The 16,690-nt window shown below is 44.1% G+C and overlaps 1 protein-coding gene across 1 annotated transcript in view; it reads right to left on the bottom strand.

Annotated features, from left to right (window-relative positions):
- The window catches only part of LOC107190071, an 82,336-nt gene extending 67,040 nt beyond the window's left edge, over positions 1–15,296 (bottom strand). The window contains exon 1 of the mRNA XM_015578795.1: positions 15,159–15,296. Within this exon, the coding sequence (XP_015434281.1) occupies positions 15,159–15,210 (52 nt within the window). The 5' untranslated portion in view covers positions 15,211–15,296. The remainder of the gene's footprint in view (positions 1–15,158) is intronic.
- Positions 15,297–16,690: the final 1,394 nt, after the last annotated feature.

Below are 16,690 nucleotides of genomic sequence, written 5' to 3'. Positions count from 1 at the left end.
TGTCGACGAATGAAAAATGGCATTAAACGGTTTCAAAATAATAAAATGTTTTTATGTATCATTTATATGATATGCAATACACACAAAAATACAATGAAATATTAAAAATTTATAATCCTCGTGTGAAGTACGCGGAAACCAATTTCAATCCGACGAGACAACGAATCCCTAATAACAGATATTTAAACAGTAAACTTTCCGCGGTTGTCCCCTCGGGGCCCAACGATTAAGTCCCGCGATTGCTTCCTCGGAAAATAAACGTCTAACGGGTCTCTCCGTGGTTCGGCAGCAAAAAAAAAATTGTTTATTCCGTTCCTGATCCGGTGCACCGTTAGGAAACTCGTCATTTTATTCGGTCTGGAAAACCGTATCGCGGCCGGAACACGCAACTGGAAGACGTATGATCACGAGGGCGTTCTCTCGTATTGTACGGTCGCGAGATATGTACCCGGAATAAACCGAGCACCAATCAGCCGGGTCTCTACGGCTTATCAGTGGCGAACGGTTATATGGTTATCTCATCAGCCGGCGATATTACAGGAAATCGTTACGATTCCTTCGTGTGTACACATATACACACACACGTGGGTTATTATCAAGATAACAGAAAAACGTATCCTCGGTGTAATTAACCCCTTGGCCAGGTGGAGAAGAAGGGATGGTACCGGTCGAGGGAGCAATTACCTTGGGTCCCTGTCTGCTTCGGGCGGCGTCCCTTAATAAGTCATTATTCAACACGGAATACCAATCGTTTAGATTTAATAGGACCTAATCACTCATTCGAATCAACAGAGGTAATGTTGAGAACGGAGTGTCGAGGTTTGAGTTAGGTAATAGGACTTAATAATTAAGTCTAATCAACAAAGGTGCTGGGGACGGAGTGTCAACGTTCTAAATTAGGTAACAGGACCTAATAATTCATTCTAATCAACAGAGGTGTCGGGAACGGAATATCGAAGTCTGGGTTCTGGGTTGGGTAATAGGACCTAGTAATTAATTCGAATTGACGAAGATAATGTTGGGAACAGGGTATCGAGGTCTGCGTTAGGTCTGTGTTAAGTAGCAGGACCTAATAATGTAATTCGAATTAACAGAGAATATTGGGAACGGGAAGTCAATGTCTGGATTAGGTAATAAGACCTAATAATTACTTCGAATCAAAAGAGAGATAGGAACATAGTGTCGAGGTCAGTGGAATCTCGATCGATCCAGGAAAATCCTTCGTATACCTATGAACCAGGATAAATATCAACATTAACGACGATCGAAGGGGGGGGGGGCAAAGAAAGAGCCGTTAAAGAATTTATTACACTGGTGACACAGCCGCACGATAGTGGACCTCCCACCACCACCACCACCTCCCCCGAGGTAATGAGATTTCTAAGTGCGAATGAGATCTTAATGGCGGCTATTAAGCCCGACATGTTGTCATAATGAACGCCACGTCCGGCCGAGTGGTCCAACAGTGGGACACACCGTGGATTCGCTAGGCCGATAAAATGATCCATCAAGGGACACCCAGTGGAGGCGGTCCAGGCTTTCGATTCTTTTGTTTCTTTCTTTTTCAGACGTTAATTCGCCAAATGATTTTTTTAACGGTTGATGTAACGATCAACGCGTTGACTGTCACAGTGAAATGACCGTGTCTAATCAGACACGCTTGTTTTTTAAAGTCGTAAATCGTCCTAAATATTTGCGTTCAGTTGACAGTGTGCTGTTAATCTTGTTTTAAATTATACTGCGACATTAAACCCGCTAACTGCATCCTGTTTACTACCAACAGACCTTAGTTGATCACTTTAATGACAATACGTGGGACCTTCCTTGCCGGTTGGCAGCACAAAACTTCTTTAAACGACATCCAGTGTTTAAAATAAAAACAAATACTTTAAACATTTTTAAACTGTTTATTCTAGGTGTTATAAAAAAAAACTTCTGTTCCAAGATACCAGAAAGATGCATGGACCGGATTAATTTTACGGAAAAATTTTGTAACAGTATTGAAATGGTAAGTATCCCCCCACATTAGCAGTCCTAGTGTCGAACAGGGCTATGTGAATGATTTAATTACCGCCCCCAGTTTCCAGCAATTTTATCCAAAAACGTTCCACTGCCAACAGCGTGGCAGTTCGTCGATAATCGCTCGAGTTCATGCAAGAACCCCATACGCAGAGCAGAAATCGAACCAGAAAACTTGGCCGAGGTAAATAAATCATCGTGGTTAGTTACAGACTGGTGGCCAAGAAGAAGAACCCACGTACCTAGCCTATTTCACCTGGCCACTCGCGAGAGCATTGTCGGGATCCATTAGACCGGGACCGTCGCTATCTTTCTTCGAGGATCGAAGGACTGCTATCGTTTCCTGGTAATATCGGGCAAAAAACACGGCAATTACGATTGACCGGGACGCACACCGCCGTCGTTCGCCCAGGGAATGCGAGAACTAAGAATAGAAACGACGCATCGAACATGTCGGTCACGTGTGTGAACGGGTGTAACGGTTTGTTGTCTTCGCGACCAGGCAGATCTATTGGTTGCACGCGTGCCCGGATGATCGAAAGGGGGCAGGAATAGACGTTTCCGCGTGAATGATCCACCGAAAAGGGTACTTTAATCCTTACCGACCGCTATCCACACGGGATGTAAGAAAGATGAACTACCTCAATGTCTTTCTATGTCAAAATGTCAAATGTCAAAATCTAGATAAAAAGTTTCTAATAACGAATAAAAGATAAAAAAAAGTATTTCGTAGTTTTTAATTGTTTAAACGTGGAAATTTCAGTTCTTATGATAAAATATTCTTTATGAATGGACATCTGTCGAACAATTACTTAATCTCATTAACTGTTTAAAGCTCAGAACGACACCCTTAGATACTGCTGCTATTAAGGGAACAATGATACCTTTTTCTTGAACTGTCTCCAACCATCTCTGAATGACTTTTTTCTCTTGAACATGGTCTAACCAACTCTGAAGCTTTATACTAATCGGAGCTGGTTACAGACAGTTCCAGAAAAAAGGTGCCTTCTTTTTATAACTCCCCCAAAACAATAGACGAGTTTCTACTTGAAGTGATGTACCAAAGACTGATTCTAAATCCTGGAGAAGGTCCAACTTCTAAATAATTATTGACCTAAAAATTTGTTGTTAATAACTTTTTAACAAAGGACAACCCCCAATTAAAACCTTCACAATACTACTCAGGGTGATGACCTTGACAACATATCGCAAAATCATCGAAATCAGAGCTAGGTCTCTTATTGTAAATATTTACCCCAATTTTTTTCGAAGTGAACCAAGTACAGTACAGTACGTATTAAAACAGATCGGACAGTTCTCGAAGTAGCCGATGGTCTTCCATTCGCGAGAAACAGCCGCATCCGGTCGCCGGGGACAACAATCCCGCTAATTGTCGGGCAGGATTTTCAGGCCGTAGCGTCGTATCTCATTAGGACCACCAGCCGGGAGACACCGAGTCAATCAATCCCGCGAGCGAGCGTCTTGGGGGCCCCGTAGGTCCGCGTAACAAAGAACCGGATTCACGCGCCGAAGAAAAGGAGAAGTTCTGCTGCTGCCTCCCTCGCGATCCACCGTCCCCCTGCATTTGCATGCGAGAAGTCGTCGCCATAGGAAGGGGACCAACCGATTCCTCTGCGGGCAGTTCGCAACGAAGACTCTGCAGAGATTCCAATACGGAGAGGTTCGGATCGTTCGGTTGGGTCGGTTCAGACATTTATTTTTCTAGTCGTGGAATTTTCGCCCCTGAAACAGGAACCGAAACTGCATCCGCCCCGTTGAACAAAGGGTCGCTTTTGGACTTGAGATTTTCTTCCAGATCGATCTTCGAACGTTTCAGATTCCCTCAAGAATTCACGTGTGTTCCTTCGAATGACTGAATTCAGTGCGTTAAAGCTGAAAGAATGTACGAAGGGCGGCTACGTGACAATTGGGCCCTCAAGAGTGTGGCGTACGCTCGATGGGCCTTCTCTCTCTTCGGTTTCGGGAAGATGGGAGAAAGAGAGAAAGAGGAAGCGAGTCACGCTCACGTCATCACGAATGCTGCCTGCATTCACGACTCGCCCCCCCCCCCACGTTTCACCTCATCCCTTCTACATCTAACCGCGAGCGTTGTGCTGCTTCCATGCACCTTCCTTCTTTTTCTCTGTTCGCCGTCGAACTCCACGGCCCCGGCCGTGGTACATTATACACGTGCTGAACGCGGGACCAACCACGAAGCGCCGGGGAGACACGGAATATTCAATGTGAACGCGCGCGATCGGGTTTCATTGACGCTCTGTGAAAGCAGTCGAAGGAATTAGAAGCGATCTTGTAACACTCGCTTGTCCTGTGTCTATAGGATCGGGGACAAATGGGATCGAGAGGATCGTGGAATGATCTTAGAGGATACACCGAGTAGGATTTGGATCCATATCGAAGACTTCGTCGGTACTGGAAAAAACATCCCAATGGGAGATACACGAAGAGGATGAAAAAGCAAGGGAAGAATAGGGTCCCTCAAATGTGTCCTTCATTGATAAGGTCCTAATGAGCTATAAAAGTAGCAAAAGCAAAAACTTATGAAGCTAAACACGTGAAGCCTGAATGGACCAAGGGATAAATAATCGTCGAGTGAAAAAGGAGGAGACAGTTTAGATACTAGATGCTTAGAGGACACCAGAGCAACAAGTAGGAACAGAATCTTGGATCCACATCGAAGACTTTATTATTGGAATAAAACGTCCCAATACGAAATATAAGTGGATAAAAAAGGAAGGGACCAGCAGGATCCTCCGAATGTGTCCTCCATTGATAAGGTCCTCATGAGCTATAAAAGTAGCAAAAGCAAAAACTTATGAAGCTAAACACGTGAAGCATGAATGGACCAAGGGATAAATAATCGTCGAGTGAAAAAGAAGGAGACAGTTTAGATACTAGATGCTTAGAGGACACCAGAGCAACAAGTAGGAACAGAATCTTGGATCCACATCGAAGACTTTATTATTGGAATAAAACGTCCCAATACGAAATATAAGTGGATAAAAAAGGAAGGGACCAGCAGGATCCTCCGAATGTGTCCTCCATTGATAAGGTCCTCATGAGCTATAAAAGTAGCAAAAGCAAAAACTTATGAAGCTAAATACGTGAAGCCTGAATGGACCAAGGTACAAATAAGCATCGAATAAAAAAAAAACACAAGAACAGATCACCTCTTGGATAACTCCTTCCTAGACACTTCGAACCAACACGTGTGTGGGGGTACTACTTTCGTGGATCAAGAATGAAGAGTCCCGTCCAGGGGTCGGAGGAGGACCCACCATGAGTAAAAAGCCAGAAACAAAGTGAAGGCACGCTACGAATCGTCAGGGGTACACCGTGGAAGATGTACACACGGAAGAAGAGGCGGCCCAAGATCTGGCAACCGCGGCCATGACTGTTGGGACCGAGTCGCGACGAAACGAAGCGGATCCCCGCGGATGATTCCTCGTAGGTTACTCTCGGGCCGCGCCAGGCGCACTCCGGTCGATCTCCCTCATTAACATTCGACTCTTTGTCTCTGTCGTTGTCGCGGTCGTCCTGCTCGGTAAGGTCGTCTCCTCGGTCGTACTCGAGAGATCCCGTCGGGTTCTTCTCTTCCTCGCCTTCCATCCCGTCGTTCCTTCTCTTCGTTTTATTTCCCGAACCGGTCGACTTTTAGTAGCCCTCTTGTGGCTCCTCACTCTCTCTCTCTTTCTCTTTTTCATCGTCTTCCCCCTGTCTCTTTTTCCCCTTCCCTTCTGTTCCTCTTCACCCGCGAAAGGACTTTTTTTCCACGGGAACGAAGAAACCGTGGATGGGCGCGCGCTCTCTCGGGCTGAGCCAAAGAGACGAATACGAACATCACGGAAATATGTATGCAGCCCAGGTGACTACCGAATGTACCCCACTTTTCGCGTTTTTCTAGACGATCGTGTATGTATGTCCTGTGTTTCGTATCATCTTTCGATCGGTGTTTCTTTGCGCGAATATATTCCCTCGCGTTTAATCGGAACGTCGATTTTTATGGTTTCATTCAACCGCCCCGGATTTAGGGCCGATTCCCTTCGAAGGTCGATCCCTGTATAAAAACACACACAGATATACGGTTGTTTTTACCGAACGCAGTCGCCCGTGGTGGCATCGAGGAGCATTTAAAGGTAGCCCCCGTCGGGATGAGAGTAAGAGAAAAAAAATAATAGCGACGACGGGAGCCAGGAGTGCGAGCTTTTTAATTTTACGAGGGACGTTTATCTTATGATTATGTTGATAAGTTCCCGGTAAAAGCTCGAAACGTAAATTGAACCTCCGACAAGAATTTCGTGAATGACTCACAGACTGGGCTCGAATTAGGGGAACGGACGGATCGCGACGGTGGGATCGTTCGAAGAAGTCAGAGAGTGGAGAACGGAACATCGAGAATCGACAACGTTCGAGCACTAACGTCGGATCTATAAGGCCGAAACGTCTCGTGGGACGAAGTGTTTCGAAGGATCGAACCATACCGAGATTAAGGGTGAAACAAGTTCGCGTTCAAGCGTAACACGAAAGAGAAACACACATCACAGGATTGTCTTGCTCCGATACCCTACCACTGGGATCCACACAGCGAGAGATTCTCCTTCGTTCCGCGCCCGTAGCTGTGTATAACTTGATAAACAAGTTTACTTGGAGATGCCAGTATCTTATGTGTATATATGTATACACACGTGCCTGGTCTTACACTGGGTGTCTCAATCGGACTGAATTACTAATTGCTAAATGTGCACACCAGGGAGGCGTAGGGTCTAAACACCGTCGTCGATCGAGCGATCGTCCTCCTCCCATGATTCTCTTGGCCCGGCCCGTTTGGGAGGGACTAATACGCCCAACTGTGGTGGTTCGGTGTAAATACAGTAAATCCTCGATGAGTGTTCGAAAGCTCCTTAACACGGTTTTTCTAAAGTTTCGTACTGGAGATCGTCAAGAAATGTTCCAAATGAGTAATACGCCAAACTGTGGTGGTTCGGTGTCAACACAGTAAATCGTCGATGAGTGTTTGAAGGCTCCCTAACACGGTGTTTCTAACGTTTGGATATCATTTAAAAAAGTTTCGTACTGAAGATCGTTAAGAAATGTTCCAAATGAGTAATACGCCCAACTGTGGTGGTTCGGTGTCAACACAGTAAATCGTCGATGAGTGTTTGAAGGCTCCCTAACACGGTGTTTCTAACGTTTGGATATCATTTAAAAAAGTTTCGTACTGAAGATCGTTAAGAAATGTTGCAAATGAGTAATACGCCCAACTGTGGTGGTTCGGTGTAAATACAGGAAATTGTCGATGAGTGTTCGAAGGCTCCCTAACACGGTGTTTCTAACGTTTGGATGTCATTTAAAGAAGTTTTGTACTGGAGATCGTAAAGAAATGTTCCAAATGTTGTCGCTAATGTGATAAAATAAGAGTCCACTATGGTGAACAAATGCAGTCAACGGATTAATTTAACAATTTGCAGAGTAGCAAAATGGAACAAAGTTACCTTGTCTTTCGATTTACGATATCTTGAACTTCAGTTAGATATCACTATAAACATCGTCGATTACCATCGTTCGATCATCAGATAATTCGAAATCCTCGTCACCTGTCGCCGAGCAATCGATTCCAGAGGATTGCTTTTACTTTCCTCTTTCAGAGGCTTTCCAGATTCCTATATGAACACTTCGGAGAGGATCGATCTAGTTCAGTGGTTCACTTTAAACACTCCTTTCTCTTTCTAGTCGTTGAACGTTCGCCCCAAAAGAGGGGCTAAAGGTGCAGGGGATCGTTCCATCTCAATGAACAAAGGGTGCTTTTGGACTTCAGATCTTCAAACGTTTCAGGTTCCTCCTAGGATCCACGTGTATTCCCGTTCGAATGACTGAATCCATGAAGGGATCTACGGAGGGTTTGTGAGGGAGTACTCTTCACCTGTCGTCGCACAATCGATTCCAGAGGTTTCCCTTTGCTTTTCTCTTTCGTAGGCTTTCCAAATTCTCGAGTCACATTGGGAGTGGTATCCTCTTCTGATCCCGTGGTCAAACACGATAGGAAGACGAGAGGCAGAGATCCCAGAGCCAAGCAAAGGAATAACGTCGAATATATGCAGGCACGAGGCGCAAGGTAGATGAGATAGCCTCGACGGGTTAGCCTGAATGTGTGGACTGGCCGACTCACCCAAGGTGGTTTCAATATCGAAGATTAGGCTCCTTTCAAACTCCCGCTCGCGCGTCCGGCAGATCAACCTAATATCCCGGTCACGAACCCTGTGGACTCTTTGTTCCCTCCTTATTCCAAGCATTCCACGCTCCAATGTCCCAGGTCTTGGTTACCGTACACCCTTTGTATAATTCGGGTTCTATGCTCACACTCTATTCTAACTTTTCTGTACAAAAACGTAAACGTTTAATTAAATAAATAAATAATTTCTCCGTGTGCTCCTCTCGACAGACTCTGGACAGTCCTCGACAGAACGTCGTCACTTCAGTCCTGACACCCCCGACATTATCGTGGCCCGTGACACACGCGATTAACTGGTTTTCATTCATTACAACGTTTCTAAAGGGTATGACGAAGGTGGATGACTCTCGGTCCCACCGTCGTAACTGTAAATAACGCGTCGTCCGTCCAGAAGAATTAAGTAGCCAAGGATAACTCTCGGCTGTTTCCGTCCGCAGGAAATACTCTTATCTGGATAGGCAGTAGAATCGAACCTGGACGAGCCCCGAGAGTAATTTCGCTAATGTCTTGGTCACGACTCGCTTCTGAATCCTTGAAACGGGTTCCCAATCTGATCGTCCTCCTCCTTCGGATACTTCGCTACTCTAGCGCGCGCTCTCGTCCCAGATTCGCCGCTAACCTGAACGACAACGGTCGCTATACTACATTTAACAACGTCTTCACTCGGTCGCGATGAAAAACCAGATATGATCTTGTCGCGTCGTCGTTCTAGTGAACAGTGAAGTCGTTCAACTTCGTTCCTCCGTGGTCACAGAAGGAGGGAGGATCAACACGGGAAGCGAATCCTCTTCTTGAACCCTTGAACCCCTCCCCACTACGAAGAATTACCTCTGAAGTATACGGTGAAAGTTCGTAAAGCGGGTTTCGATTGGAATATTGGGAGGGGGGTTCGGTATACTAAATTTAACACCGTTTTCACTCGGTCGCGATGAAAAACCAGATATGATCTTGTCGCGTCGTCGCTCTAGTGAACTTCTTTCCTCCGTGGTCACAGAAGGAGGGGGATGAATACGGGAAGCGAATCCTCTTTTTGAACCCTTGAACCCCTCCCCACTACGAAGAACTACCTTTGAAGTATACAGTGAAAGTTCGTAAAGCGGGTTTCGGTTGGTATATCGAGAGGGGGGAGGAATCTCGCGAGCACCGGTAATACCTCACCCATAAATCCTGTTTCAGCTGATGACTTACTGGCTTTATCTGGCCCCAACGATCCGCCCACGCCGGGTTGAAACCGACTTTTTAAACAATATCTCACTCCAACGGTGTGCACCTTGTCCCAGGGGTCGGCCGCGTAAATGTCCGGCTTGTAAGTACACCGCGGGGCCCCGGGTGAAATTTAAGGGTATGTAAAAGCGGTGCTCGGGGGCCCGCCTCTTAAAAATGTCTTAACCTACGTGTATACCCGCCGGCGAACACAGCGCGGCGAACGAAATTCCGGTCAACGCTGAGAAGCTACTACACACCGGGCGAGTGCAAGCCTGTTTCATTCTTTTTTTTTTCTTTTGCTTTGCCTTTCAATTATCGCCCCCCTCCCCCCTGGAATAAATGGTACATTCTGTTCCGTTGAAGTTCGAGCGAATAAAGGAACGTGACATGCTAATGCGATCGTGTCACTCCGGGTGATTTCGATGCGTGTGTGTATTCACTCATGAGCAAACTCGGCTTCCGTTAGGGGAAAAACGGCGTAAGAGCCTACTACCATCTTAGTCTTGGGAGTTACCGAAATTTATGCCAAATTAATATGCACATTTAATATTTAATGCAGTACTTCAAGGAGGAATTTATCAAGTGGTAGCAGGAGTTTGATCTAGTGATGGGCGATACATGTCAATTATATCGATGTTTCGTATCGATACATATCTGTGATCAAAATATCGATACGGTTAAAATATCAGAAGCGAAGTTCGATATCGTCAGTATCGATTACTAATACTTTTAACTCATTATCGGTAATCTGTACTAAAAAGAATAAAGATTTAAATAAATGGCTATAAAATGGTGTCGAATGTCGATTGTCAATTGTCGATGGTGTGGTGTCAATTGTTATTTCCAACTACTGGGTTGGTCCCTCTCTGGACCCAATCAAAACAAAATAAACAGAAACTCGGCTTCATGAAAAAAAAAAATGTATGAGGCTGAAAACCTTTCTCCCTTGCTACGAATGCTCCGAAGCAAACCCGAGTGTGTTGCACTCATCGACCCATTAATGTATTTTACATTTTCGAAAAATATCAATTATCGCTCTTATGGGACAGACTGGTATATTCGTGAACACGGACGAGCATTACCGTGCACAGTTCCATCCATTTTATATCCAGTCCCTGCGGAGAGGAGATTTATGTAATTCGACGTTAAAACGAGCGATCGAAGTAAGTGGCGAGCCCCGTCCTCTGTACACCCGACCTATCTTTAATCGTGCGGTTCATCTCGTCCTGACACGACGCGGAGATGTATGCAGGCGTTATCGCATGACTCCTTGGTCGCGGTGGCCAACTTCTTCTTCTTCTTCTTGCCGCTCCTCTTCGTGGTCTCCTCTCGCATTTTCTCGTGTTATTGCTCCCGTCGTGCCACCTACGTTGCTCGAAGACATCCGGAAACCTATCTTCTTTTCCCCGTACCATAAAATACTTCATACCATGATCCAAACCTTGCATCTTCCATCTTCAATTTTCCAACCAATTAAGCTACTCCAACGATATTTTATTGCCCCCCTGAAATACAACCGTTGATCAAGTCTACCGTGCGGCCAGGAGAACACAATCGAACTTCAATTTCCGAATCCAGAATACTTTCATCTTCAGAATATTTCCTCAAACCCTACTAATGTTATATGTTTCTTTCGTTGTACAGACTCGTATTCGAAATAACAATCCAATAATCGTCGATTTAGAATAATAGTAACAATTTCAAATAATGTATAACGTCGTTATTTTTGTTTCAAATTTGGTAAATAAAAATAAGATTCATTATCAAGATTTTATCTTAAGAAATCTTTACAGAAATTTGCTTTATGCAGAACTCGCTTTTCGAAAAGCTTGTCCGTAAGAGATGTTTGCTTGGGTCCGTTTAATATTTGTAGCGAAAGAAATGAATCGTTCGACTGGCCTGGAAGATAGAAAAGGGATGTTGCTCTTCAGAAAAATGACAATAAACCAACCTGAGACCTATTCACCTGATACAATTTCGAACAATTTCACAATTATTTCTAAGAATTATCTCAAATAACTTGACAATAAAATAACACGTTACTTAAAATAATATTTTAAACAATACCATTTTAGAAGTGCCCAGGTCTGGCCGGAAACAATAGGCTGCAACCACCGTGGCGTTATCATGCTCGTTGCAACGCCTACGTTGTTCGCGGATCGTCGATCTAGTACATCTTCAGCACGCCAAAGAGAGAGAGTGAGCTGACGCAGTCTTATCGTCTTATTTATACCTGAGTGTTTCAGATTCGCTCGTAACAACACCAGCTTCCCTTCCTTTTTTTCCTTCCTTTTTCCCCCTCTCTTTAATCTCGTCTATTACGGTACACACAAGCTTAAACAAGCACCTTTATTATCGGTCTTGTTCAACACGAACCGATCCTCGACTCTCTCTATCCGCGTGTTCTGTCGATTTCAATGTCTGGCTTGTAGAACCACGATAGAAAAACGTGATCCCGCCCCTATCGACAAAGCGTATCTTCCTCAGGCTCGCAAGATTTCGAGCTCATTTGTATCTAAACGAGAGGAACACCGTGTAGGTACCCTCTATAAAATCTGAAATTCTTTCTGGTATCGATCATTGCTCTCGATAAAATCATCCACCCGATTCATTCACCAGCGAAATAGAGATTTTCAAGAACAATCCTAGTGCTGTAATGGATCTCCGGTGTGCGTCCCAAGGTGGTGATTTCGAGAGGGTAAAGAAGGGTGGAACCCACCTGTAATTTTCTTCGCATTATACCCCTCGTTACACCCACGAGGTTCTTCACAGATCACAGATTCCCCTCTCGCGTCTCCTCGCGACGTGACCCAGCATTATCGCTTCTGTTGCGTTCGGTCGATCCTTTCTGGAAGACTGAATCGCATTGTCCCTCCCCCCCCCCCCCCTTTTTTTTGTCTTGATTATCTATCCACGTGCCAAGTAGATTGTGTGCAAATGATTAATCGTTACGCGTCTGACTTTGCTCGCGAGGGATTACAGGAACTGAAGCCCGACCAGTTCCAGACTTGTTTATTTCCATTCAATTAGAATCAGTTGAACCAGAATCGGTGTGGTATGTAGGATAGTCTGGATCTCAGGTAATACTTTTTAGGTTGTATCTTCCTCTAGCTATCAGTTCTTAGGGTGCTTTTGTATCACAGAAACATGTCCGAGGGATTAATTTGTGACAGTAAACAGGTGGCGAATATTTTTTCTTAACAATAATTATTATAATCAACCGGGCGCCCTAACCCAAACTGGTAATAAGATTTATACACGTTTCTCTTGGTGACACGATCATTTATTCCTGTTTATTAATTGATTATTCAACGGACGATGATATATGACTCTACGGGGATATACCCCCACGGTTACGAACAGGAATCTACTAGTCAGCCGGTTGCATAAATTACCGGGCCGATAACGAAAACCCACGCGTTTTCTCTAGATCTTGTTCTTCTTTATCCATTCAGCGCCATGTAGGCCCGCGGCACGGAACGGCTAAATAAACCCGCGGCTCGGGCCGCGTTTTCTTCACACCCGGCCAGGTAAAGGGGCTCGCTATAAATCTGATAACCAGCTGAATTTATTATTCCATGAATAATTTCGCCGGTTCTGCGTTCCCTCAAATCAAGGCGGATCTGTTGCTGTATTATCGTTTATTCAATCAACGACGACTGGTTGATTACGGGGGAAATATTTCGGGCTGGACATCTCGTTCGACGGAACGACGACTCTAATTATTATCGAGAGAGCTCGACGGGTTTTACGTCTCTATTCCCGTTTTCCCGAGAGAAATCATTCTATATATACACGATTAGCAAAATCAACGAAGCATATCTTCGCTACGTTGGAACAATTTCATAAATTAACTTTACACTGAACTTCTATTTACATTGTACACTGGCCGAAATTTTTAAAGTCACCGTGATTTTTGACGAATTCTTATAATTATTCCATACTAATGATAAATCTGTGTTTGTAGCATTTGGGGAGTAATTAAAGAAAGCGTACAGATCGGTTTCGAAAAATAAATATAACACTTATTTAAAGAAACGAAAAATATATATCTGAACGGAAAACAAACTGCAAAACTTCAATAAAATCGTGCGCTTTTTACGCGAGTAAAGTTGAAATTAACAATTGTTCTTCACTATTTCTATATAAATTTGTCCGAATGAAAGTACAAAAACAGATATGATGGATCAATAAAATTGGTGGTATTTTGAAAATCTCTATGAATATGAAGATCACTTCATAGAAATTTCGGCTAATGTATTTGATGACCAGTTTGGTAACCCTAGATTTTCCCTAAAAAAACGTGCACGACCGCTTTCGTCCAAAATTCTGCCCCCTCCCACCTGTAAGGAGATAACGTCAATAATCCATGATTTATTCGGAAACGGTAATGAAAGAATGTTAAAAGCTGTTAATCCACGTGTGAATCGCACTATAAGCTCCAAGCACAGTGGAATCAGATGAAGATAGAGGACCGTGATGCATGATCGCGATTAGAGCAATAGGCGGGGGCCCCATTACAGATGAAGTTTTATGAGGGCAAAGGATAGGGGCCATTTTAGGGGCAGGGGGTCAGATAACGAGTGCATTATGTGTGCATTCGAGGGCCTATTCCAGATTGATCTCCGTTAGCAATTAGGCGCACAAAAACGTTTCGCGTAAAACGATCGCGCGCACGCGCAACATGCTCGAAATATCGGATCGAACTGACCGCGCTGTTGCGTTTCCTGCGCTCGTTAATCTTCCCCTAAAACGTATAATTCGAAACGTTAATTGGGTTACACGGACGCGCCGACGATAAGCACTTTGTTACGTGTATCAAGACGACAATGACCCGTTAGACGGGGGAGAAAAATGTTAATTAGACGCCTGACACCCAGGCTCGAGGAACACCGTCGGTCCGCCTGTGGACCGAAAAATGGCGGGACTTCTGAACCCTGGCCTGTTAGATGAAAGATTCCTTTAACGTTTATACCACACGTTATCCGATAATATCGCAGCTCGCGAACAGAATTTAAATTACTGGACAAACAAATGGGATAAAAATGGATTGTGATAAATTGTAAAAGCGGACAACAGAAATCGTTTGGAAACATCGTATACGGTTGTGTAGACGGAAAATGGCGGGTCTTGTTAGACTTGGAGAATAAAATCTTTTTCTGATCGCCAGAGGAATATCGTCTAATGAAGTCGCGTTTAACGAATAATGCATGGAATCGTTTCAATCAATTGGAAGAATTAACGTGGTAGACTATTAGAAATTATTGTTTGGAAATAAGAAAATCCTCGGAATTTCGATGGAATAGTTGATTCAACGAACGTAAACGGTTACGCACGATCGAATGCGCGGCAAGATGCGCGGCACGCTATCACATAACCTACCATCATAATCAAGACCGTTTATACTTATACAAAAAAAGTACTACAGAAAAAAAATTGTAAGGAAAATATGTGAATGTCTTCTTAAGTTTCGAACATTACTATCCAATGATTCTGAATCGACGATAATTAATTAATTGATACTTCATTCTAGAATCGTGTGTCTATTGCTATCTTTCTGTGCATAGATGTCGCGTCAGCTTTGCGTTTTCGAATTCAAAAGGCAGCGAACTGAGAACGGGGAGGATCGACAAACAAAAAATCACATTCACAAACGCCATGTGAAGAAGAAGATATATGTACTTACTTGCAAACCACCCGTTACATCCGAGGACGTTGATGTTCATAGCGTACCGCATGCACGAGGAAACATGTAATTTCGCGAACACACCGCTCCTCGTCGACAGCAGGACTCTCTCCGATTTATACACCGTGCGCGTAAACTCGAAACAACGACACTTTTACACGCGGTGGTACCACGACCACGATTAAACGTCCTCGATATTCGAACGAGCGCGTTCACCCCGTGTGTCGCGCGTTTTTCACCTCCTCGATGTCGTTGGTCAGCTGGCCAGTGAGAGAGACAGAGAGACGAGCCGTAGAATCGGTCAGGGTTCGTCGAGAACAGAGTGGTCACAGTGTAGCTCGTGCCCCGGCAACATCGGCTTCGCCACTATTCCCTGGTTGCACATGTTCCACGCTGTTAAGCAGTCTTCACACTGACCCACGTTCACTTCGAAGACCGACGGACTGGTATCCAAATAAAATGTAATGCGTGGTGGCGACCTTCACACAAACGATTGACAGGAAATCAGGTTCGTGACGTATCAGCAGAGACAGTTAACGTCGACTTGATGAGGGGAGACCTCTACTGATTTTTTACGGAAATGACCGTTGGCGGCGTTTGCATGGAAATACGCGTTCGTCTTATCCCCACCCTCCGTTTGTTTTTCTAACCTTTTCCCAGAATTTCAAAACGAAATATTAAGGGAATTAAAACTCCCGGATGCTATTCGATTAATAAACTGGATCATAGATATTTATGATAATATATGTAAATGTTTATGGATCACTTTGCGGAAACTGGGGTTGAAATAGAAGTTTTTGTACGTTGTAACGAGTTGTTACGGGGTTTCAAGTTTGAAAATCGAAATGATTTGCGAATAAAGTGAATAGTAAAAGATTTCGTACGGTGTAACATGTGTGCGTTCGACTATTCGAAGTATCTCTGTACGAAACGAGACACGACCATGCCGACCGATCAAAATATACGATGAATTCGTGACACGCGGTAATCGTGACAGCTCGGTATGCGTGGACGCGAATTCTTGGCGCGCGACAAACAACGTAATGACCGGCGATGTTAATGCCGACGTGTTTCTACTGCCAAGAAAACTAAACTAATCGTCCCCATGGACGATAAGACGTCCGTTCTCTCTTACATTTTTCACACCGAACACAAACAACCGCGTTAACTCGATCGACGCCGCGAGTGGAACTGACATTCCAGGGTCATGTGACCTCTGTCGAATTTTAATTCGCCAAAGTGACACGCGAGGGAGACAATGACCATTGTTTTGACTTTGAAACGACATCCGGCAGATCGAATACACTTGCTCTTTCTTATTCGTTCTAAATAACACAAAATACCACATATTCTATATTGATTGTCATATCATTTTGTCAATAAACCCAAATACAACACGCAGCATAAATATTCACTACAAAAGAAAAGGGAGACCGTGGCAAGTTTCAAGAAAATTCAAAACCTTTAATCAGTCTTCACGAATTTTTATAAAACCACGATTTATTTCTGTATTGGAATTATATTTGCGTTAA

The sequence above is a fragment of the Dufourea novaeangliae genome, unplaced genomic scaffold (assembly GCF_001272555.1).
Source record: "Dufourea novaeangliae isolate 0120121106 unplaced genomic scaffold, ASM127255v1 scaffold172, whole genome shotgun sequence".
Taxonomy (NCBI): Eukaryota; Metazoa; Arthropoda; class Insecta; order Hymenoptera; family Halictidae; genus Dufourea; species Dufourea novaeangliae.
Note: the sequence above shows the minus strand (reverse complement) of the source record. Positions and strands in the feature narration are given on the sequence as shown.